Raw genomic sequence first — 26,288 nt, forward strand, 5'->3', positions numbered from 1 at the left:
ACACACTGGTCGCACAGGCCGCAAAGTCGCTGTCCACCGCTGTGGTGCTGAAACTGTGTCCAAACACTTGACGTTCGTTGACATCACTAATGTAGGATTTATCGTCATGTTTTGTAAAATTAAAAGTAAAGTTTGAAGCACGTAAGATGTATTATGCAAATATATACGTATGTATTATGTCTTTGTTTTTCTGAAAGCCTCAAACAAAATAAATAAAAGCTTGCATTAGACAATATTTGTGATACAATCCAGGGTGTTACGTTTTGAAGAGTAGTTTTGCGAATAAAAATAAATTACTTAGTATGGATAAGAATTTAATTTGTAACTGGAGTTAAGGTGACTACATTCTTTTTATTTAAAATAACAATTCAAATTTTAATAATAGTAATCATTTAATAATACTAATAATAATTTGTGAAGTTAACCAACGTTACTTTTTTAATCAAGATATGTTTCAATAAAAGAAAATATTTCTTTCTAAATATAACCGATCATATAAATGACTCATTTCCTGCTCACCTGCTGACTCTCAAAGGTCCAGGTACTGTCCGGTAAAGAAGCATCCAGGACACTGATCACCTCCTTAAAGTCGGTGGTGCTGCTGGGTTTGATCAAGGTGAAGTCACTGTACTCTGACATGGGAGACATGCAGGACCTGAAGGACTGACTCTGAGACATCATGTCTCCTCCCAGGACCTCCACATACTTTATAGGTCCATCAGTGTTGAGCTGGAGCTGCAGGTTTCTGTTGGGGTTCTTGTAATCGTCACAGTCTGAGTGTCTCATGCAGCAGGCGCCGCTGCTTCTGCTGCTCCTCATGCATTTGACCGCTAAGATGAGAAAAGTCACCAGAGACAGCACGGACACCGAGGCCAGAGACAGCATCAGATAAAGAGCCAGTCTGTCGCTTTTCTTACTGGGCTCGGATATTTTGTGTCTCAGGTCCAAGATGGGCTCGTGCAGACCGTCCTCCAGCAGGATGGACACGGTGACGCTGGCGGACTGGACCGGTTCTCCATCATCTCTGATCTCTATGAGGAGTCTCTGAGAGGAGTCGTCGTGCTCGGACACGGAGCGTTTAGTCCTCACCTCCCCTGTGTACTGGTTGACCGTGAACAGAGAGGCGTCTGTGGCCTCCGCCACTTTGTAGGAGATCCAGGCGTTATGACCCGAGTCGGCGTCCACGGCCGTCACCTTGGTAACCAGGTGACCCGCTTTGGCGGAGCGGGGCATCCTCTGATGAGAGAGGGAGCCCAGGGCGGCGGAGGACGGGTAGATGACAGAGGGGGCGTTGTCGTTCTGGTCCAGGATGAACACATGGACGCTGCTGTTGCTGCTGAGAGACGGAGAGCCCTGATCCTTTGCCTGGACCTGAATCTGAAACACCTTCAGCTTCTCGTAGTCAAACGAGTGCATGCTGTAGATGCTGCCGTTATCTGAGTTGATGTAGACGTAAGACGAGACCGACACGTCCTGAACTTTAGAGTCCAGAATAGAGTAAGAGATTTTAGAGTTCTCCCCAGAGTCCAGGTCAGAAGCAGAAACTGAGTACAGGATAGATCCTGGTACTCCGTTCTCTTTCAAATAGACGTTATAGGAGGACTGAGAGAACACAGGAGGATTATCATTCACGTCAGTGACGGTGACTGGGATCGTTTTCTTACTGGACAGTGGAGGAGAACCAGAGTCAGTAGCTGTGATCTCAATATTATACTCATGAAACTTTTCTCGATCCAAAACTCCGTTAGTAACAAGTGCATAATTGTTTGAAAACGAGGGTTTTAATCTGAATAAAGGACTGTTTAACAGCTGTAATGTCACTTTCCCGTTATCACCGGAATCTAAGTCTTTAGCAGCGATCAGCGCCACCACGGTGCCTTTAGGTGCGTCCTCAGGTATCGGGTTCGGGTTTGAAGTGAGCACGATCTCCGGAGGATTGTCGTTTACATCAACAACATGCACCTGCACACGACAGTGGCCCTCCATCTCTGGAACCCCTTTGTCCTTCGCAGTGATGGAAATGTCGTGCACAGCACCTCTCTCATAATCTAACGGCCCAACTAACGTCATCTCACCGGAGACGGAGTTTAACCGGAAAACAGACAACAAAGAAAGAGGCGTGTCTTCTCCGAACGAATATTGAATTTCTCCGTTCACTCCCTCGTCCGCGTCTGTCGCTTCCACTTTGACTACTAACGCACCTACGGCGCTATTTTCATACACAGTCGCGTTGTAAATCGGGCTTTTAAAAACGGGGATATTATCATTTATATCAAGTACGGTTATTATAATACTGGTAGTACCGGTTCTGGCCGGATTTCCTCCGTCCAGAGCCGTTAACAATAAGCGATGCACGCTTTGTTTTTCTCTATCGAGCGATTTTTCGAGCACCAACTCCGGGACTCGTCTGTCGCCCGATAACTCTTTGATTTTTAAACTAAAACACTCGTTTTTACTGAGAGTATAAGACTTGACTGAATTTAAACCCACATCTAAATCCTGCGCGGCGTCTAGCGGTATTTTTGTCCCCGTCGCGGTGGATTCTGCGATTTTTAATTGTCTTTGCTCCGTTTTAAACGTCGGAGAATTGTCGTTTATGTCTTTGATTTCGACTTCGATGCGGTGCAACTGGAGCGGATTCTCGGTTATAACCTGCAGCGGGAGAACGCAGCTGCTGCTTTGTCCGCACAGAGTCTCTCTGTCGATCCTGTCGTTCACCAGCAGCTCTCCCTTCTCCACGTCCACGCTGAAGTGCTGCTCCCCAGCCTCCGCCGCGACGCGCAGTTTGCGATCAAACAGTTCAGATATTCCTAGTCCTAAATCTTTGGCCAAATATCCCACCACGGATCCTTGTTTTAGCTCCTCCGGAATGCTGTACCGAGTCTGTGAATCCGCTGTGGTCCACAGGAGGAAGAAATGATGCCACCAGAGCAGCATCCATCTCCAGTCTCGGCACCCGGTCCTCTTTGTCATCTCTGATCCATTAGAAGGCATTTTAGCTCGAACTAATCCTCAGTACATGGTCCTGCTGATCACCCCATCGAGAGAAACATCCGAGAAGATCCTAAATAGACGAACAATTAACCACTAATAATCCGAGTGGCTTCGTGATCGCGCATGTCCTCGTCAGATGTGAGACCTGAGCGCTATGAGGAGGAGAGAGGATGAGGGGGGAAGCATGAGATCTCTTTGTACAGTTCTGCGTGTGATTGGCTCGCAGAGGACAGCTCGGCGACCAATCAGAGAGAAGCAATTCTGAGCTTCAGCTCCAACTCAGAGCAGCTCAGAGAAACACACTCTCTCTCCCCCTCTGTGTTGAAATGAGAATAATCGTTTTGTTTTCCTTCATTAAAAACATAAATAAACCAATATTTTACCGCATGTATTTCATATGTACCTTTAAATATATTACACCATTATTATTTATATACTGAAAAGTTTAAATACGTTTTCACAACACACACAAACACTCACACACACCAAAGCATACACACAGTACTACAAGCCTTCAAATAAGTTAAATACAACACTGAACAATATTATTATTATTACAACTTTGATCGCACCCCACAAAATATGAACATTAAATGTGTGCTGAAATATACGTCACATTACATTAAATTAGATATGCAGTTTATATCATTTTATTGGTATTTTATGAATTAAGATTTTACTTGGCCAACATCTTTTATATTATTTCTGTTCCTCTTGTAACCATTACAGGTCCAAGTGCTGTATCTTAAGACATTTGTGGATAATTATCAAGGTAATTAATTTATCGAGATATTTAAAATGTTAAAATGCCTTGAAGCTTGGTTCTGTTTTTTCTATTGTTTATTTTCTGTGTTATTTCTCACTTTATTCTGTACTGACACCACAGAAATTCCTATGTTGTGTTGACAACACTGACAATAGAATTTCTGATTCTGAAATAAAACACCTTCTGGAATATCTCAAGACGACAGCTTTTAAACGATTAATTGCTCAAATAAAACCCAACATTTTATTGCATTTCAAGTCTTGAAATGCTGTGAAAGTATTTAGTTTGAAATCAAATTCAACTCATTATTTCGTGGTTCATAATAAAATATTTATCTCATAGGTACAGAAAAACTATAGGTACACAGGCGTGTTAACTCGTGTTTCGATACAAAATTAGCACGTCACATTCAAAATAAAGTATCTTGCACTTGCACCACATATAGTGTTTTATAACATGTTATTGTGTGTGTAGGTGTTACGGTCTGCGTGCGTGTTATGTGTGTGTGTGTGTGTGTGTGTGTGTGTGTGTGTGTGTGTGTGTGTGTGTGTGTGTGTTTTATTACAACTATATTGCTTTAAAATGTTACAAGTGTTCCAAATAGCAGCACCACTTCTGCCTCAATAAAATGAGCTCTGCAGGTTCAACACTGACGCACGACAACTCAACATTTCGATCTGCTCACCTGCTGACTCTCAAAGGTCCAGGTACTGTCTGGTAAAGACGCATCCAGGACACTGATCACCTCCTTAAAGTCGGTGGTGCTGCTGGGTTTGATCAAGGTGAAGTCACTGTACTCTGACATGGGAGACATGCAGGACCTGAAGGACTGACTCTGAGACATCATGTCTCCTCCCAGGACCTCCACGTACTTTATAGGTCCATCAGTGTTGAGCTGGAGCTGCAGGTTTCTGTTGGGGTTCTTGTAATCGTCACAGTCTGAGTGTCTCATGCAGCAGGCGCCGCTGCTTCTGCTGCTCCTCATGCATTTGACCGCTAAGATGAGAAAAGTCACCAGAGACAGCACGGACACCGAGGCCAGAGACAGCATCAGATAAAGAGCCAGTCTGTCGCTTTTCTTACTGGGCTCAGATATTTTGTGTCTCAGGTCCAAGATGGGCTCGTGCAGACCGTCCTCCAGCAGGATGGACACGGTGACGCTGGCGGACTGGACCGGTTCCCCATCATCTCTGATCTCTATGAGGAGTCTCTGAGAGGAGTCGTCATGCTCGGACACGGAGCGTTTAGTCCTCACCTCCCCTGTGTACTGGTTGACCGTGAACAGAGAGGCGTCTGTGGCCTCCGCCACTTTGTAGGAGATCCAGGCGTTATGACCCGAGTCGGCGTCCACGGCCGTCACCTTGGTAACCAGGTGACCCGCTTTAGCGGAGCGGGGCATCCTCTGATGAGAGAGGGAGCCCAGGGCGGCGGAGGACGGGTAGATGACAGAGGGGGCGTTGTCGTTCTGGTCCAGGATGAACACATGGACGCTGGTGTTGCTGCTGAGAGACGGAGAGCCCTGATCCTTTGCCTGGACCTGAATCTGAAACACCTTCAGCTTCTCGTAGTCAAACGAGTGCATGCTGTAGATGCTGCCGTTATCTGAGTTGATGTAGACGTAAGACGAGACCGACACGTCCTGAACTTTAGAGTCCAGAATAGAGTAAGAGATTTTAGAGTTCTCCCCAGAGTCCAGGTCAGAAGCAGAAACTGAGTACAGGATAGATCCTGGTACTCCGTTCTCTTTTAAATAGACGTTATAGGAGGACTGAGAGAACACAGGAGGATTATCATTCACGTCAGTGACGGTGACATGAATTGATTTTCTAGACGATAAAGAAGGGCTCCCTAGATCAGTCCCTGTTATTTCAATATTATAAACTGCGACCCTCTCTCGGTCCAGAGCTCCACTGGTAACGAGCGTGTAACTGTCGGAAAACGAGTGTTTTAATTCGAAAGGTAAATCTTTCGGTAGTTTTAAAACTACTTTTCCGTTCTCACCTGAGTCGAGGTCTCGGACGTTGATCAGAGCTACTACTGTGCCCTTGGGTGAATTCTCAGGGACAGGGTTCGGTGGGGAAGTCAGGAATATATCCGGAGCATTGTCGTTCACATCTAACACGTCAATTTGGACCGTGCAGTGTCCCTCCATCCTCGGAGTTCCTTTGTCTTTAGCCGTAATGTCAATCTCGTAGTTTTCGTTCGTTTCAAAATCTAACTTTCCCACGAGAATTATTTCGCCAGATTGAGGATCAATTTTAAAAACGGAAGAAACGGAATCTGGTGTGTGTGTTCCGAATAAATATTCTAACTCGCCGTTCGGGCCCTCGTCGATATCTTTAGCCGCAAGAGTCAAAATAGACGAACCTTTTGCGCTATTTTCGCTTATTGAAACCTTGTACATGTGATTATCAAAAACGGGGAAATTATCATTAATGTCAAAAACGTTTATTATAATTCGAGCAGTACCAGATTTAACCGGATTTCCTCCGTCCAGAGCAGTGAGTTGAAGCTGATGTCGCGCTTTTGTCTCCCTATCGAGGGACTTGGAAAGAATCAGCTCAGGGACTTTACGTCCACCGGCCATATCTTTCACCTTTAACGCGAAGAAATCATCTTTACTTAAACTGTAAGATCTCACCGAGTTCACGCCAAAATCGAGATCTTGTGCGGCCTCCAGCGAGAACCGCGCGCCCGCCGACGTCGACTCGGAAATGTTTAAAATAATATCTTGCGACGGGAACACGGGAGAGTTGTCGTTAATGTCCTGGATTTCCACCTGCACTCGATGCATCTGTAGCGGTTTGTCCACCACAACCTGCAGAGGAAGGACGCAGCTGCTGCTTTGTCCGCACAGAGTCTCTCTGTCGATCCTGTCGTTCACCAGCAGCTCTCCCTTCCCCGCGTCCACGCTGAAGTGCTGCACCCCGGCGTCGGAGGCGACGCGTAATTTACGCTCCACGACCTCGGCCAGCCCCAGACCCAGATCTTTGGCAATATTTCCCACCACGGATCCCGGTGTTAGTTCCTCGAGAATGCTGTATCGAGTCTGCCCGTGGATCGAAGTCCACAGGAGGAAGAAATGATGCCACCAAAGCGCCTTCCATCTCCAGATTTTAAATCCACCTCCCTTTGTCATCCTCGAGCCGTTAGGAGAGACTCGCGTCAAGATTCGCTAGAAAATATCCGTCATCCATCTCCGTGAAAACGTAATCCTTAACCACGATCAGGAAATAACATGGCGAAACGGAGGTGTTGACAAAGAAGCCATCTCACGTTCGAATGGGAGAGTTAATGCTGCTGAAGCTGCAGAGGAGCCAGCAGATCTCTTTGTACAGCTCGAGCTTTCATTGGTCTATCGTTCATTCACAGAGCCAATAGGAGCAGGGTGTGCCAGATATTTAAAGACACAGCAGCCATTTGTGTAAAATGATCAACCATCACGAGAGACAACAGAAATATTAAATATAACTGCCCTTTGATAGACAACATAACAAAATACATTTATAAAACACAAACAAATAATAGCAAATATATTTTTAGTATTAATCTGGCAGAAATATGTATTTAAAAATATATATATAAATACGTAGAAAAATACAGTAAGACGGGGTCGCGGGATAGTTCGTATGCCTTCTACTGCTGAGGTGCTGAAACTGTGCGAACCACATTTAACAGACTTATTAAAGTGCTTTAATCTAAAAAGAAAACGAATTAATAACAATATATAAATATATATTTTGTAAAATAATATTAGTGCGCAATCATTGTAAGTAATATAAATACAGCTGCAAAATACGATATATTGTTACTTAAAAATAATTCGCTATTAATGAACTACGTTTCTAAAACTATATTTCAAGTTTCAAACCCATCCTTATTCATCACTTACAGTTCCTCAATATAAAAGAACAAAGAAATATTAAGGGACAGACTATGATAGTTTATATCAATGTCCCGAATATTAATTTTAACAATAAACGATATTAATGATACACATAATAATAATAATAATGTGTGTTACGCATTTATCTTCCTTTATTTATCTCTTATATAATGAAATTAAATTATTGTTTATAATAAAAATAATTAGGAAATTAAGGTTCTGCTCGTTATTCTTTAGGAAATATGTTTGTAATACTGAACATAATAATAATAAAAAAAACTATGAGGATGATCATAAGGTGAATTATAGTTCAAAGAACATACACGAAAAAGTAAAAACCAAATCAGGCATATGGCTGAAAAAAATCCAACGAGTTTCTGTTCAAGTGCTGACTCTCAAAGTTCCAGGTGCGTGACATACAAACGGAAAAGACTAACATAGTTAAAGAATACCCCAAATAATATCAGAAGAAATAAAAATAATGTTTTTGGCATTTTATATCACATCTTAGAATTGCTATTTTAAATATATACTGCAATTATCTTTAAATATGTACGTACTTAAAAATCTAACTAAATTATATTGGGAATTTTTTATAACATTCAATTGAAAAAGGAAGGCTATGTTGCTAAGCCTATGTGACATGTTGTCAAAAGAACATCAACGGAATAGACAAACCTATATCTTTATGGCCAAAAATATATAAATTCTAATACAAACTAGTTTCTGCTCACCTGCTGACTCTCAAAGGTCCAGGTACTGTCTGGTAAAGACGCATCCAGGACACTGATCACCTCCTTAAAGTCAGTGGTGCTGCTGGGTTTGATCAAGGTGAAGTCACTGTACTCTGACATGGGAGACATGCAGGACCTGAAGGACTGACTCTGAGACATCATGTCTCCTCCCAGGACCTCCACATACTTTATAGGTCCATCAGTGTTGAGCTGGAGCTGCAGGTTTCTGTTGGGGTTCTTGTAATCGTCACAGTCTGAGTGTCTCATGCAGCAGGCGCCACTGCTTCTGCTGCTCCTCATGCATTTGACCGCTAAGATGAGAAAAGTCACCAGAGACAGCACGGACACCGAGGCCAGAGACAGGATCAGATAAAGAGCCAGTCTGTCGCTTTTCTTACTGGGCTCGGATATTTTGTGTCTCAGGTCCAAGATGGGCTCGTGCAGACCGTCCTCCAGCAGGATGGACACGGTGACGCTGGCGGACTGGACCGGTTCCCCATCATCTCTGATCTCTATGAGGAGTCTCTGAGAGGAGTCGTCGTGCTCGGACACGGAGCGTTTAGTCCTCACCTCCCCTGTGTACTGGTTGACCGTGAACAGAGAGGCGTCTGTGGCCTCCGCCACTTTGTAGGAGATCCAGGCGTTATGACCCGAGTCGGCGTCCACGGCCGTCACCTTGGTAACCAGGTGACCCGCTTTAGCGGAGCGAGGCATCCTCTGATGAGAGAGGGAGCCCAGGGCGGCGGAGGACGGGTAGATGACAGAGGGGGCGTTGTCGTTCTGGTCCAGGATGAACACATGGACGCTGGTGTTGCTGCTGAGAGACGGAGAGCCCTGATCCTTTGCCTGGACCTGAATCTGAAACACCTTCAGCTTCTCGTAGTCAAACGAGTGCATGCTGTAGATGCTGCCGTTATCTGAGTTGATGTAGACGTAAGACGAGACCGACACGTCCTGAACTTTTGAGTCCAGAATAGAGTAAGAGATTTTAGAGTTCTCCCCAGAGTCCAGGTCAGAAGCAGAAACTGAGTACAGGATAGATCCTGGTACTCCGTTCTCTTTCAAATACACGTTATAGGAGGACTGAGAGAACACAGGAGGATTATCATTCACGTCAGTGACGGTGACTAGGATCGTTTTCTTACTGGACAGTGGAGGAGAACCAGAGTCAGTAGCTGTGATCTCAATATTATAATCAGAAAAACGTTCTCGGTCTAAACGTCCACTTGTGACTAACGCGTAATTATTAGAAAATGACGCTTGTAGCGTAAAAGGAGAACCTTTGCGCAGCTGCAGTGTAACTCTGCTATTGTTTCCAGAGTCTGCGTCACGTGTGTTTAACAAAGCAACAACTGATCCGCTCGGTGAATCCTCCCGAACCGGCTGTGGTTCGGAGGTGAGGATGATATCTGGAGCGTTATCGTTGACATCAACAACGTCTATCTGCAGCCGACAATGACTCTCCATCACAGGAGCTCCCTTGTCTTTTGCCGTCACTTCGATCTTGTACGTCGGTTGTTTTTCATAATCTAAATCACCTTTTAAATTAACTTCACCGGTTGAAGAGTTGATATCAAACAATGATAATATAGCAGGCGGAGTTCTTGACCCAAAGGAGAATTCTACATCCCCGTTTGGTCCTTCATCTGCATCTGTTGCTTTAAAATGAGTTAAAAACGTACCACGCGGCGAGTTTTCCGTCAAGGAAACTCGATATGTGCTTTTATCAAATACAGGAAAATTGTCGTTGATGTCAAGAACTGTGATTAATATCTGAGCAGTACCGGACATGACCGGGTTTCCTCCGTCTAACGCCGTCAGTGTTAATTGATAAAACGCCGTTTTTTCGCGATCCAGAGGCTTTTCTAAAACTAAATCGGGGATCATTTTTCCATCCTCGACTTCCCTCATTTTTAACGTAAAACACTCGTTCTTGGACAGCGTGTATGATTTAACATCATTACGTCCAACGTCTAAATCGTCAGCACTCTCTAAAGAAAACCGCGTCCCGACTGCAGCCGATTCCGCGATTTTTAAAGATAATTCCTCAGTATTAAACCTCGGCGAATGGTCGTTTATATCTTTTATTTCCACCTCTATTCGATGCAAACTGAGCGGGTTTTCAAGTACGACCTGTAACGGCAGCACGCAGCTGCTGCTGCGACCACACAGAGTCTCTCTGTCTATCCTGTCATTCACCAGCAGCTCTCCCTTCCCCGCGTCCACGCTGAAATACTGGGCATCGGATGCGACCCGCAGCTTGCGCTCGTGCATCTCTGTCAGTCCCAGAGCCAGATCTTTGGCAAGGTTTCCTACCACATAACCCGGTTTGAGCTCCTCGGGGATGCTGTACCGAGTCTGTCCACGAGTCGTCCTCCACAAAAGGAAGCAGCACCACAGCGGCAGCCATCTCCTCACTCCCTGACCCATTCTCTTTGTCATCCCTTATCCGCTATAACTCCATGTTTCCCATCGAAGAAAGGCAAATAAATATCCAACAAGAAGAAGCTTCCTTTCCGTCAGTGAAACGCGGTTTATTCTTTTCCATGTCTCGAGTTAATAATCCAAATATCCAGATTCGTTCAGTGGCGATGAGATGATGCTCTCCAGCTTGCTGCGCGAAATGAAATAAGAAGATCACCCGCTTCTGCAGCGAGAGGAGGGGATGGATCTCTTTGTACTGTAGTGCACACTATTGGTGCAGAGCGAGCAGGCATGGCAGCCAATAAGAGGGTGAGCCGAGGATTTAAAGAGACAGCAGCCGTTTATGTCGAATAGTGGACCATCACAGACAACAATTATTAAATACTACTGACCACTAATCAAAAATAAAAACAACAACAATTCAGTAATAAAACAAAAATAAACGCTACTAATGTATATATTTTAAACAATCATTTGGCAGGAAATTATATATTTTTAAACGTTTAAAGATAGAAAATTCAACAAGAGAGGGATGGGGTGGACAGTATGGAGCTGTCCAATGCTGTGGTGCTGAAAATGACCCCGCCAATTTGAAGGGGGCTTATAAAAAGAGCTTAAGTGTAAAAAGAAAACGAAACAATGCCGATTTTTGTCAAAAATATATTGGTTTGTAATTATCGTGAAAAATAAGTACAACAGTTAAAAAAAATGTATTTAAGTATTTAGACAATTAGCTACAGTTCTCCAAGATGAAATAGCAGGAGAGAACAAAGAAACACACACTTGAAGAGAGACTTAAAGACTAAATATAATAACCTTTTTTCACATCTTAGAATCAATTTTATTTTATTTTTTATGAAATGAAGTATTTATCGGTAAATACTGTTATATATGTGAACCTAAAATTCAAAGTAAATTACATGAGTTTCAAGATAATATAAAAAATGATGCAGTATAAGTTCTGCATGTTATTCTTAAGAATGTTAAATGTTAAGAAGTATTAAGAAAGTTAAGTGTAGTTCATCACATCACCAAGGAAGAAAACAAAACGGTATCAAAATGATGACCAAAAATAATCCAAACTAGTTTCTGCTCACCTGCTGACTCTCAAAGGTCCAGGTACTGTCTGGTAAAGACGCATCCAGGACACTTATCACCTCCTTAAAGTCGGTGGTGCTGCTGGGTTTGATCAAGGTGAAGTCACTGTACTCTGACATGGGAGACATGCAGGACCTGAAGGACTGACTCTGAGACATCATGTCTCCTCCCAGGACCTCCACGTACTTTATAGGTCCATCAGTGTTGAGCTGGAGCTGCAGGTTTCTGTTGGGGTTCTTGTAATCGTCACAGTCTGAGTGTCTCATGCAGCAGGCGCCGCTGCTTCTGCTGCTCCTCATGCATTTGACCGCTAAGATGAGAAAAGTCACCAGAGACAGCACGGACACCGAGGCCAGAGACAGGATCAGATAAAGAGCCAGTCTGTCGCTTTTCTTACTGGGCTCGGATATTTTGTGTCTCAGGTCCAAGATGGGCTCGTGCAGACCGTCCTCCAGCAGGATGGACACGGTGACGCTGGCGGACTGGACCGGTTCCCCATCATCTCTGATCTCTATGAGGAGTCTCTGAGAGGAGTCGTCGTGCTCGGACACGGAGCGTTTAGTCCTCACCTCCCCTGTGTACTGGTTGACCGTGAACAGAGAGGCGTCTGTGGCCTCCGCCACTTTGTAGGAGATCCAAGCGTTATGACCCGAGTCGGCGTCCACGGCCGTCACCTTGGTAACCAGGTGACCCGCTTTAGCGGAGCGGGGCATCCTCTGATGAGAGATGGAGCCCAGGGCGGCGGAGGACGGGTAGATGACAGAGGGGGCGTTGTCGTTCTGGTCCAGGATGAACACATGGACGCTGGTGTTGCTGCTGAGAGACGGAGAGCCCTGATCCTTTGCCTGGACCTGAATCTGAAACACCTTCAGCTTCTCGTAGTCAAACGAGTGCATGCTGTAGATGCTGCCGTTATCTGAGTTGATGTAGACGTAAGACGAGACCGACACGTCCTGAACTTTAGAGTCCAGAATAGAGTAAGATATTTTAGAGTTCTCCCCAGAGTCCAGGTCAGAAGCAGAAACTGAGTACAGGATAGATCCTGGTACTCCGTTCTCTTTTAAATACACGTTATAGGAGGACTGAGAGAAGACAGGAGGATTATCATTCACGTCAGTCACGGTGACTGGGATCGTTTTCTTACTGGACAGTGGAGGAGAACCAGAGTCAGTAGCTGTGATCTCAATATTATAATCAGAAAAACGTTCTCGGTCTAAACGTCCACTTGTGACTAACGCGTAATTATTAGAAAATGACGCTTGTAGCGTAAAAGGAGAACCTTTGCGCAGCTGCAGTGTAACTCTGCTATTGTTTCCAGAGTCTGCGTCACGTGTGTTTAACAAAGCAACAACTGATCCGCTCGGTGAATCCTCCCGAACCGGCTGTGGTTCGGAGGTGAGGATGATTTCTGGAGCGTTATCGTTGACGTCAACAACATCTATCTGCAGCCGACAATGACTCTCCATCACAGGAGCTCCCTTGTCTTTTGCCGTCACTTCGATCTTGTACGTCGGTTGTTTTTCATAATCTAAATCACCTTTTAAATTTACTTCACCGGTTGAAGAGTTGATATCAAACAATGATAGTATAGCAGGCGGAGTTCTTGACCCAAAGGAGAATTCTACATCCCCGTTTGGTCCTTCATCTGCATCTGTTGCTTTTATTTGAGTTAAAAACGTACCACGAGGCGAGTTTTCCGTCAAGGAAACTCGATATGTGTTTTTATCAAATACAGGGAAATTGTCGTTATTATCCAGAACTGTGATTAATATCTGAGCAGTACCGGACATGACCGGGTTTCCTCCGTCTAACGCCGTCAGTGTTAATTGATAAAACGCCGTTTTTTCGCGATCCAGAGGCTTTTCCAAAACTAAATCGGGGATCATTTTTCCATCCTCGACTTCCCTCATTTTTAACGTAAAACACTCGTTCTTGGACAGCGTGTATGATTTAACATCATTACGTCCAACGTCTAAATCGTCAGCACTCTCTAAAGAAAACCGCGTCCCGACTGCAGCCGATTCCGCGATTTTTAAAGATAATTCTTCCGTATTAAACCTCGGGGAATGGTCGTTTATATCTTTTATTTCCACCTCTATTCGATGCAAACTGAGCGGGTTTTCAAGTACGACCTGTAACGGCAGCACGCAGCTGCTGCTGCGACCACACAGAGTCTCTCTGTCTATCCTGTCATTCACCAGCAGCTCTCCCTTCCCCGCGTCCACGCTGAAATACTGGGCATCGGATGCGACCCGCAGCTTGCGCTCGTGCATCTCTGTCAGTCCCAGAGCCAGATCTTTGGCAAGGTTTCCTACCACATAACCCGGTTTGAGCTCCTCGGGGATGCTGTACCGAGTCTGTCCACGAGTCGTCCTCCACAAGAGGAAGCAGCACCACAGCGGCAGCCATCTCCTCACTCCCTGACCCATTCTCTTTGTCATCCCTTATCCGCTATAACTCCATGTTTCCCATCGAAGAAAGGCAAATAAATATCCAACAAGAAGAAGCTTCCTTTCCGTCAGTGAAACGCGGTTTATTCTTTTCCATGTCTCGAGTTAATAATCCAAATATCCAGATTCGTTCAGTGGCGATGAGATGATGCTCTCCAGCTTGCTGCGCGAAATGAAATAAGAAGATCACCCGCTTCTGCAGCGAGAGGAGGGGATGGATCTCTTTGTACTGTAGTGCACACCATTGGTGCAGAGCGAGCAGGCATGGCAGCCAATAAGAGGGTGAGCCGAGGATTTAAAGAGACAGCAGCCGTTTAGCTCAAACGATGGACCATCATCGACAACAATTAAATACTACTGACCAGTAATCAATAATAAAAACAACAACAATTAATTCAGTTATAAAACAAAATGTAAACGTTACAAATAGATATTTTAAATATTCATTAGGCAGGAAATTATATATATTTTTAAAATGTAAAAACAAAGACAAATTCAACAAGAGTGGGTAAGGGTGGACAGCACGGAGCTGTCCAAAGATGTGGTGCTGAAACTGACCCCACCACTTTGAAGGGGCTTATTAAAAGAGCTTTACTCTAAAAAGAAAACGCAACATTACATATTTATGTATATACTTTTTTGTTAAATGATATATTGTAATTATTGTGAAAAATAAGTACAACATCAAAAATATATATTCTACATTTTTAGGATAACATTTATTTATCAGCTACGGTTCTTCAAGAAGAAATAACAGACGCAGATATATTGAAGGGGCGGACACACGAGCAAGACTAATGACAATAATAAAAATAAAGTTTTTTTCACGTCTTAGAATGACCGTTTTTACTGTATACGCTGCAGTATTTAACTGTAATTTGTATATATTGATATCTAAAATTGAAACCAATTTATATATATTTTAAAATAATTACAACAATTGTGCAACTAAGTTCTTCTTGTTATTCTTAAGACTATTTTTAGAAATTGAACTGCAAAAAAAGTTACATGGCCGAGCTTCATCACCAATAAAGAAGACAAAACGGTATCAGAATTATGTCCAAATATATAAAGTGAAATTAGTATTTGCTCACCTGCTGACTCTCAAAGGTCCAGGTACTGTCTGGTAAAGACGCATCCAGGACACTGATCACCTCCTTAAAGTCGGTGGTGCTGCTGGGTTTGATCAAGGTGAAGTCACTGTACTCTGACATGGGAGACATGCAGGACCTGAAGGACTGACTCTGAGACATCATGTCTCCTCCCAGGACCTCCACATACTTTATAGGTCCATCAGTGTTCAGCTGGAGCTGCAGGTTTCTGTTGGGGTTCTTGTAATCGTCACAGTCTGAGTGTCTCATGCAGCAGGCGCCGCTGCTTCTGCTGCTCCTCATGCATTTGACCGCTAAGATGAGAAAAGTCACCAGAGACAGCACGGACACCGAGGCCAGAGACAGGATCAGATAAAGAGCCAGTCTGTCGCTTTTCTTACTGGGCTCGGATATTTTGTGTCTCAGGTCCAAGATGGGCTCGTGCAGACCGTCCTCCAGCAGGATGGACACGGTGATGCTGGCGGACTGGACCGGTTCCCCATCATCTCTGATCTCTATGAGGAGTCTCTGAGAGGAGTCGTCGTGCTCGGACACGGAGCGTTTAGTCCTCACCTCCCCTGTGTACTGGTTGACCGTGAACAGAGAGGCGTCTGTGGCCTCCGCCACTTTGTAGGAGATCCAGGCGTTATGACCCGAGTCGGCGTCCACGGCCGTCACCTTGGTAACCAGGTGACCCGCTTTAGCGGAGCGGGGCATCCTCTGATGAGAGAGGGAGCCCAGGGCGGCGGAGGACGGGTAGATGACCGAGGGGGCGTTGTCGTTCTGGTCCAGGATGAACACATGGACGCTGGTGTTGCTGCTGAGAGATGGAGAGCCCTGATCCTTTGCCTGGACCTGAATCTGAAACACCTTCAGCTTCTCGTAGTCAAACGAGTGCATGCTGTAGATGCTGCCGTTATCTGAGTTGATGTAGACGTAAGACGAGACCGACACGTCCTGAACTTTTGAGTCCAGAATAGAGTAAGAGATTTTAGAGTTCTCGCCAGAGTCCAGGTCAGAAGCAGAAACTGAGTACAGGATAGATCCTGGTACTCCGTTCTCCTTCAAATACACGTTATAGGAGGACTGAGAGAACACAGGAGGATTATCATTCACGTCACTGAGGCTGACCTGCACAGTTTTCTTGCTGGACAGTGGAGGAGAACCAGAGTCAGTAGCTGTGATCTCAATATTATACTCAGAGATTTTCTCTCGATCTAAAGCTCCGTTCGTAACAAGCGCGTAATTCTGTGAAAACGAGGGTTTTAGTGCAAAAGGTGATTTCTTAGAGATCCGAAGCGTAACTTTACCATTATCACCAGAGTCAATATCTCTGGCACTGAGGAGAGCGACTACAGTATTATTTGCTGAGTCCTCACGCACAGGTTTTGGGTGAGATGTGAGGATAATTTCTGGAGCGTTGTCGTTCACATCCAGCACATCCACATGCACAGAACAATGACCCTCCATCCTCGGGTTGCCTTTGTCTTTAGCAGTGACGTCGATTTCATAATTAGCTGCTGTTTCAAAATCTAATTTCCCTTTTAAAGATATTGTTCCTGAATTATTATTTATAGTGAAAAGCGAAAGGATGTTCTCAGGTGTGTGCGCGCCGAATAAATATTCTATCTCTCCGTTCTGACCCTCGTCCATATCTGCCGCCTTTGTTTGCGCTATTACTGCGCCCTCTGCGGAATCTTCAGGTACTGAAACTTTATATAGCGCTTTTTCAAATGTTGGATTGTTGTCATTGATGTCAAGAACTTTGATTGAAATTTGAGAAGTGCCTGATCTGACAGGACTTCCTCCGTCAAGAGCCGTTAATAGCAGACTGTGAGCTGATTTCTTCTCTCTGTCTAACGGTTTTGCTAAAACTAATTCCGGGACTTTCCTCCCCCCCGCCACCTCTTTTACCCTGATGTTAAAACACTCGTCTTTACTAAGAGTGTACGATTTTAAAGAGTTAACACCCACGTCAGGGTCGATCGCGCTCTCAAGTGGAAAACGAGCTCCCACCAGCGTCAACTCCGCAATTTCTAACGTGATTTCGTTTGACGGGAATTTCGGCGAGTTGTCATTAATGTCTATTATTTCTACTTCGACGCGGAAAAGCTGTAACGGATCTTCAATAACGACCTGCAGAGGGAGAACACAGCTCCCGCTTTGTCCGCACAGAGCCTCTCTGTCGATCCTGTCATTCACCAGCAGCTCTCCCTTCCCCGCGTCCACGCTGAAATACTGCTTTCCAGCCTCAGCCGCGACATGAAGCTTGCGATTAAAAATCTCCGACAGTCCAAAACCCAGATCTTTGGCAATATTCCCCACGACAGAGCCTTGCTTCAGCTCCTCCGGGATGCTGTAGCGAGTCTGCCCTCGCGTCGTAGTCCACAGCAGAAAGAAATAAATCCACCACACCGCACCACATCTCCTGCCTCCTCGTCCTATTGTCTTTGTCATCCTCACTCCGTTATAAAATAATTATTCCACTCGATGTTGACGGCGGTAACATGCCACAAAACGTTATTCCAGCGATTTTCCAGTTAAGAAATAGTCCGAAAATACTGCACATGACCACGGATGGAGGAGTTTAAACGCGTAAATCGACATCGCAGTCGTTTCTTCTCTCCCGAAGCTCCTCTCGCTGGAAATGTTGCAGCGATCAGGCTCAACATGGGGGCAGGGAGTGGATTTCTTTGTACAGTTCGGAATCCTATTGGATCACAGCGTCACCCTCCTCTGTCCAATGAGAGCAGGACGAATCCTCGCCCAGAGATGCAGCAGCTCCTCTGTCTGCCTCTCATCATCATCACCACCACAACAGACCGTTGAATCAAATGTTAATTTCTCCTAAAGAGACCCGTGATAAGATGGCATCACAATAGTAATGAAAATGATCAGGCATCAAATCCGATGAGCTACACTTTTTAAAACACCACGTGATAACTGATATATATTTTCACAACATCTGAAACGTATTGTTTGTCCAAAGCTGATATGATAGAACACTTAAGTGAAATTGACACAAATAAATCAGGTTATGTGCAACCGGAAAATCTTCTGCTGATATCACGAGTAAAAACAAAGAGGAGGCATCACGTTTAATTAAGCGTATTTTTAAATGTTCTTATTTACAGAAAAAACGATAACATTGATCAAAATAGTTTTAAATAAATATTTAATTTATCTGAAGTATGTGGAAATAACTACAATTAAATGTGAAATGTAATAAGTAAGAATAACAAGGTATAATGGACAATTTGTGTGTCGTACACACGACTTGGTGAGACCCAAGTGTGTGAGTGCTTTTACATATAATGCAGATTGTTCTTTTAATATGTAAAGCTAAAAAAGTTTAGTAAAACAAAAACCTGGCAAAATTCGGGACATTTGAGTGTAAATATTGAAATGGATATTTAGTATTAATAAAAAGACATTAAAAAGGTACATAGATATATAATTTTTGTAACAACAAGTTAAAATATCGTATGTAAAAATAACTAAATCACATATATTGTTATTATTCTTTTTCTTGTTGTTGCAATTATTATCATAAGTAATAAAATAAATAATTTTAAGCAAGTAGTAAACATTTTTTGCATTGTTTCCACATCTTAGAATGACCTTTGAAATTGTATACTGCACAGTATTCATCTTTATATTCACCTTGTGTATACTGTATATAATAAAAATGAAACGGAAATGAAAGTGTGTATGCATAGGTTAATTGCATTTCAAACAAGAACATCAACAAAGAAGACAAAATTATATCAGAATTATCACCCAAATAAAATCAAACTAGTTTCTGCTCACCTGCTGACTCTCAAAGGTCCAGGTACTGTCTGGTAAAGACGCATCCAGGACACTGATCACCTCCTTAAAGTCGGTGGTGCTGCTGGGTTTGATCAAGGTGAAGTCACTGTACTCTGACATGGGAGACATGCAGGACCTGAAGGACTGACTCTGAGACATCATGTCTCCTCCCAGGACCTCCACGTACTTTATAGGTCCATCAGTGTTGAGCTGGAGCTGCAGGTTTCTGTTGGGGTTCTTGTAATCGTCACAGTCTGAGTGTCTCATGCAGCAGGCGCCGCTGCTTCTGCTGCTCCTCATGCATTTGACCGCTAAGATGAGAAAAGTCACCAGAGACAGCACGGACACCGAGGCCAGAGACAGGATCAGATAAAGAGCCAGTCTGTCGCTTTTCTTACTGGGCTCGGATATTTTGTGTCTCAGGTCCAAGATGGGCTCGTGCAGACCGTCCTCCAGCAGGATGGACACGGTGACGCTGGCGGACTGGACCGGTTCCCCATCATCTCTGATCTCTATGAGGAGTCTCTGAGAGGAGTCGTCGTGCTCGGACACGGAGCGTTTAGTCCTCACCTCCCCTGTGTACTGGTTGACCGTGAACAGAGAGGCGTCTGTGGCCTCCGCCACTTTGTAGGAGATCCAGGCGTTATGACCCGAGTCGGCGTCCACGGCCGTCACCTTGGTAACCAGGTGACCCGCTTTAGCGGAGCGGGGCATCCTCTGATGAGAGAGGGAGCCCAGGGCGGCGGAGGACGGGTAGATGACAGAGGGGGCGTTGTCGTTCTGGTCCAGGATGAACACATGGACGCTGGTGTTGCTGCTGAGAGACGGAGAGCCCTGATCCTTTGCCTGGACCTGAATCTGAAACACCTTCAGCTTCTCGTAGTCAAACGAGTGCATGCTGTAGATGCTGCCGTTATCTGAGTTGATGTAGACGTAAGACGAGACCGACACGTCCTGAACTTTAGAGTCCAGAATAGAGTAAGAGACTTTAGAGTTCTCACCAGAGTCAGAGTCACTTGCCGACACAGAACAAATAATTATTCCAGGAGCTTGATTTTCTTTAATATAAACCACATAAGAAGGTAAAGAGAAGATGGGTGGGTTGTCATTTACATCCAGCAGATCAACCACAATATTTTTCTCACTTGATAAAGGGGGTTTGCCGGAATCTTGAGCCTTTATTTTGACATTGTACTGATTTTTGTTTTCTCTATCTAGAGGTCCGTTTGTCACTAGTGAGTAATGATTCGACACAGATGGGATTATTCTGAATGGGCTTTTAGGAGGCAAACTAAGAGTAACTTTTCCATTTTCACCTGAATCTGGGTCTTTAGCGCTGATCAACGCTATCACAGTTCCAACAGCAGAATCTTCTGGCACTTGTGAAGTTAAAGACGTGACTATAATTTCCGGTGTATTATCATTAATATCTTTTATCTTAATTTCCACAGTACAACGACCCTCCATTTCTGGATTACCTTTGTCTTTAGCACTGATGTCGAACCTATGTGTGGGGCTTTTTTCGTGGTCTAATTTACCTTTTATCACAACAGCACCAGTTGAAGACTCAATGTCAAATAATGACAAAATCAAATCAGAAGTTCGATCTGCAAAAAAATATTCAACTTCACCATTAAGTCCTTCATCTGCATCTGTCGCTTTAACTTGCACTATTTGTATTCCTGGTGTTGCGTTTTCACTTACATTTGCTTCATATAACTGTTTTTCGAACTGTGGGGCGTTATCGTTATTGTCTAGAACTATCACTCTGATTTCAGACGTCCCTGAACGCACCGGATCTCCGCCGTCAACAGCAGTAAGAATAAGATTATGCACGGGCAGTTTTTCTCTATCGAGGGATTTTTCAAGCACTAATTCTGGGATCTTTGTTCCATCTGTATGGATTTTTACAGTTATTTTAAAATATTCGTTTTTGCTTATTAAATAGGTTCGAACAGAATTAGAGCCAACGTCCGGATCATGTGCGTTTTGTAAAGGATATCGCGCTCCTGGAGTAGCAAGTTCTGCAATTTTAACAACATTTTCCTTCGTTGGAAAACTTGGAGAGTTGTCATTAGTGTCCAGAATTTCAATTTCGACTCTATAAAGCCGTAAAGGATTGTCTATAACGAGCTCTAAGGGCAACACGCACGACGGTCTTTGTGCACAGAGCTCCTCTCTGTCGATTCTGTCGGTCACCAGCAGCTCTCCTTTCCCCAGATCCACCCTGAAATACTGCTTTCCAGCCTCCGACGTTATTCGCAGCTTACGTCTATGCAGTTCGGAGAGAGCAAGACCGAGATCTTTAGCTAGATTTCCTACCACAGAGCCTTGTTTCAGCTCCTCCGGGATGCTGTAGCGAGTCTGTCCGTCTATTGTATTCCACAAAAGAGAGAAGTGATACCACCACAGCAGCACCTGCCACAACCTTGTCCGCATCATTCCTCTTTCCATAAATCCCATATCGTTTCATTCCAAACGCCTCCCAGACGATGTGTGAAAATAGCGTATATAGTCCGTTGATGCGTCCGTATGTGAAGAAAACGCGAGCATGCTTTGTGCGTGAAGCCCCTCTCCTCTCGTGAACTGTATGAGCGCATAAACGATGAAGCTGTGCGGCGAGCGAGAGAGAGAGAGAGTAGATCTCTTTGTACATGTCTCTCTGTGATTGGCTGAGGGTATGCAGAGACTCATCCACTGATGTGTCCAGTAAACCAATCACAATACAAGCATTCGTTCTCATGGATGAGTTTCTGTCGTTTTCAATAATGTACTAATTCATTATAATAAAGAAAATAAAGAAAATATTTAAAACAAAACGTGAACCATAATTCAAATCGGATTTGTATATATATAAATGTAATATTGCATAAACAATAAAATGAAAATAATAAATACGTAACGTTTTTTTTTTCAATGTATTTCTTTAAAATCATTTGTTTATTGCGTGTGCGCTCCTGCTGCAGCTGCCAAGGCACTTTATTGCCGTCCAGTGGCGATGTGAGAGAATTGCAGCTTCATGTAATCATGCAGCTTCTTAACGCGCCTGCATGGCTCCCTCGGCAGTGAGCTGAAGTACCCGTATGAAGGTCTGTGGAGCAACGGGAGGGAGGGGGCGAGCAGATTAGAGCAGAGAGGCTCGAAGGCTTGTTCTTGTCCTTTTTCTCTTTCTCTCCCTCCTCCCCTCTGACAAATATAGTGCTTACATAATGCGAGTTCTTTCATTTTATTTTCGTTTCAGAAAATTATTGGTAATAAGAAATGATTGCAGTTATTTCTGAATAAACATATTTAAAGACAACAGTGAATACATATTTGAAGACAAGTCAGTGGCAAGGATTTATCCTTCCTACACAATAACTGATAAAATAAATATATATACATTTTAAAGATTTTTACGAGGCGGACGTTGCAGATGGAAACATTTCAGAAGCACTGAAGTGGACAACAAACTGTATTTGATAATTATCAGGTGAAATAATAAAAACTATTGGATCTGAATAATATAAATATAACAGAAATCCTAACTTAAATTAATTAAATACTTAAATAGTGAGACACGAAGAGGCTCAGAAACAGTAAAGGGAGGAGCGGTGCGTAGGACTCTGTGTTCAGCACCACATGTGTGGACAGCGCCTCACAGGCGGTCAAGTGACGGTATTGCAGGAATGAGATGATTCTCAAAAAATATATCTTTAATAAGTAATAAAAGCAAATCAGGAGAAAAGATGACTACGTTTTATTTTTCTCAATAATGATCTACGATATTTAGGATATATATACAAGACCATCATCATCCACTGAAAACCTACAATTAATTTACAATCATATATAAAACGGTGAACTACAATCTTGGGTAAAAAAAATAAATAACCCAAATACAACAAGTATATATATATGTAAAAGGATGATGATGTTGTTCTACTTCATCTCGGAAAGAGAGAGAGACACACGCAGCAGAGCATCAGTGAAGGAAGGGAGGAGGGACGTGAAGGCTCATATTCAGCACCACAGGAGCGGACAGCGCCACACAGGCGGCCAAGTGCCGCTATTGCAGGAAGGAAACGAAACTTTGCGCCAGATTTGGACCAATATTCATGAACACATTAAGTATTCATTCACAATATTCGATAATAAAAATGCACATTTATTGTAACCATAACTATCGCCGATATTTTATATTGTGATTAATAATACAACACATGTATTATTAAAATGTATTCATTATTATTAAAAAAAAATAATAAAACAGTTTTTTTTTTTTTACAAACAAACACACGCACACATGCATACACGCACACAAGCTCACGCACGCAGTGGATGGACAGAGAGCCGTGCAGAGGAGCAGCTCTGCAGAAGGGAGGGGGAGAGCTGAGGATTCTGGTTTCAGCACCACGAGAGAGGACAGCTCCTCACAGGAGGCCGAGTGATGCTGCTTCAGAATGATGGAGCTCCGCATCCAACACTCTCCTCAGCACCGAGCAGATCACTCTCCACTGATGAACGCTCGAGTACGATCTTTTGTGCATTAATTTCATTAAATCTCACTTTAAAATAAATGAATTTAAAATGCCAACGTTTTCCATCGAATTGTATTAATTCATTTACTGTAAAACAAACTCATTTATTTAATCCAAAGAGTTAGATTACATATTGAATTCATTTTGAATTCAATTATTTGTATGAAGGTATGAAGGAAATTGTCAATGTTCACCTATGTTTGTATTTTAGACATTGTGACCTTAATTCATTTTATGTAGCAAACTCGATAAAAAGTGAAAATCATGTGTGGATATTAAAGTGAAGAAAACCACTGAGCTGCTCTCAGCGTGAGTTAGAAACAACTATTGCTCTACACAAGGAATTCATGTGATCTGCTTCTTGTCCTCTGATAAATAAGGTCATTAAAATAAACTTTTGGTCACTTTAGAAATAAATTGAACAGGATCTTACACACTCATAATATAGACTGAAAACTGAAGATAGAAATAAATGCTTCAATGTTCAATCTCCCTGTCCACCCGTGGAAGTTAGTTCTCCCTGATAAGGCTTTCCTTAAACCGGATAAGCCAGTTAGATCAAAGGACTATTTCAATTAGCCTCATTCAAAACAACTTTACCAAGGCAAGACCAAGGGCATTATCAAAGTAATTGACAAGCTAGTTTGGTGAACAATTGTACCTTAATATTTGATATAATGAAGCTAATCCAACAAATGTATGTTCAAGTATCAATGACATGCGTGTAAATTACTAAATAAGTTTACTGTATTGTGTACAGGCGGTATTTTTCCCCCCTAAGATAATGTCTGTCATGCTCAGTGTTTTTGTGGTAAATGTGATGTTTAGATATGTGTTGAATCAAAACTTTTTCTTACCTTATATTGTCAGCAGGATTAGACACGAGGAGGAGGAGGAGGAGAAGGCACAAAAAGCAGCAGGAGGCAGGAGCAGACATGAAAGAGAAAAACAAGAAAATAATAATAATAGTTAGTCCAGTTGTCCAATTACAGCTTCTGTATTTATGGTGGGAAGAAACAGACATACTCACCTTGTAACACACAAATAAAACATTTTAAAATGGTTATAAAAAGAGTGATATGAATGTATGTGTTGTGTTGTGTATGTTTTTATTCATTTATTAGACCATAAACATAAAAGGATATACGTTTTCTATAATTGTATAAATAGATAAAACAAAAAACACATCAATAACTGATTTCAGGTGTAAAAGCAAAATAAAATATAATATAAAGTTATCATGCCTGGTAATATTATACTTTTTTTTTATTTTTATTAAATATAATTAATAACGAATAAATAAACAAACATCTATTCAATTATATTATATAACGTTCAAAAGAAATTGGGTCATTTACCATGAAAAATCTCCGTTAAATGTAACTACCCAGATTCAACAGCAGAGGGCCTGGAGGCGATGGCCAAACATGTCTTATTAATGAGTCTGTGCTCACTGACCAGTGCGGAGAAAAGCGCTGATGTGCTTTGCTGCCTTTTGTCAAACAAACCCTGAGAGAATGTGGGTTTTATTGCACGAGTGTGGACTGAATATTAAAACTGTGGATCACGACCGTCTGTGGTTGACCACAGACCTCCACCCGTGCTGAGATTTAACACATGATCCAGCGTGAAGACAGGATTTATTTTTTACAACACCGTTTGGTTTTCATGACCACAAAATAAACCGATCAAAACATGTAAAAGGCAGCCATGATCCCCCCTCCCCTCCTCCGTTCCCCCTCAGTCTCCTCACCACCCCGAATGAGAGGATGCAGCACCTCTTTGTTCCTACGAGGGGTGTTTTAAATCTTCTCTTCCATATCATCAATAGGGATCCATCCACATCCCTGGGCTCATCTCTGCCCCTGGTTCCCCATAGCTGAGCAGGAGTGGTACAGTCCTGCCTGTGACTCAGCTTGTTGCTATGGTAACACATCTAACCTCCTGCTTGCATCCCACCCTGATGCAGGGCTGATAATGGTGGCAGAGAAGAGAAACAGGGATGATATGTAAAAGATAAAATGACCATGTTTACACTTAAGCTATTGTGACATTAAAAAAAACATATATATATATATATATTGTATTATTATATTTATAAAACAGATTAGATTACAAAAAACCTGGAAACTAACATCAAAAACATGTTTGCTAGTTGACATTGAAACAATGCTATACACTAAAATAACTCTCACCCTCGTGAGGGAACAAAAACATTGAATATTCTGGCCACACTTGCTTTCTTCATGTCCTTCTCTTCCTCTCCTTCTCTGCTGCAGAATGGTGCAGCTGGAGAGGGGGAGGGGAGTGATGCAGAAAATAATATCAGGAGGCTAGTGGAAGTTGGAGACACAGAATGAGAGCATCGCAGCTCTTTTCTGATTTTACTGAGGACAAAATCACCCGTAAAAGATCTAATAAATCAAGCCTGACACACTCAAAATGACAATTATTATGTCACATGATCCATTTTATGATTAAAAAAAGACATTTAAGATTTTGTTAATGCACGTGT

General features: G+C 43.0%; 1 protein-coding gene and 5 pseudogenes across 20 annotated transcripts in view; all 6 read right to left on the reverse strand.

Moving 5' to 3' along the window:
- The window catches only part of LOC148072337 (protocadherin gamma-C5-like), a 171,318-nt gene that overhangs the window by 18,869 nt on the left and 126,161 nt on the right, over positions 1–26,288 (reverse strand). Inside the window, exon 1 of one of the 20 annotated variants that reach the window (XM_087799917.1) lies at positions 520–3,080. The exons of 18 other annotated variants lie outside the window; for them this stretch is intronic. In XM_087799917.1, the coding sequence (XP_087656043.1) occupies positions 520–2,994 (2,475 nt within the window). In that variant the 5' untranslated portion in view covers positions 2,995–3,080. Of the gene's footprint in view, positions 1–519; positions 3,081–26,288 lie in introns of those variants that run through there. One more of the 20 variants, XM_087799911.1, reaches the window with a different exon arrangement.
- Positions 4,410–7,012, reverse strand: LOC148072338 (protocadherin gamma-C5 pseudogene; annotated as a pseudogene).
- Positions 8,347–10,970, reverse strand: LOC148072339 (protocadherin gamma-C5 pseudogene; annotated as a pseudogene).
- On the reverse strand, positions 11,887–14,502 carry LOC148072340 (protocadherin gamma-C5 pseudogene; annotated as a pseudogene).
- On the reverse strand, positions 15,432–18,223 carry LOC148072341 (protocadherin gamma-C5 pseudogene; annotated as a pseudogene).
- Positions 19,232–21,800, reverse strand: LOC148072342 (protocadherin gamma-C5 pseudogene; annotated as a pseudogene).

This window comes from Callionymus lyra, chromosome 9 (assembly GCF_982586985.1).
Source record: "Callionymus lyra chromosome 9, fCalLyr1.hap1.1, whole genome shotgun sequence".
Lineage (NCBI taxonomy): Eukaryota > Metazoa > Chordata > Actinopteri > Syngnathiformes > Callionymidae > Callionymus > Callionymus lyra.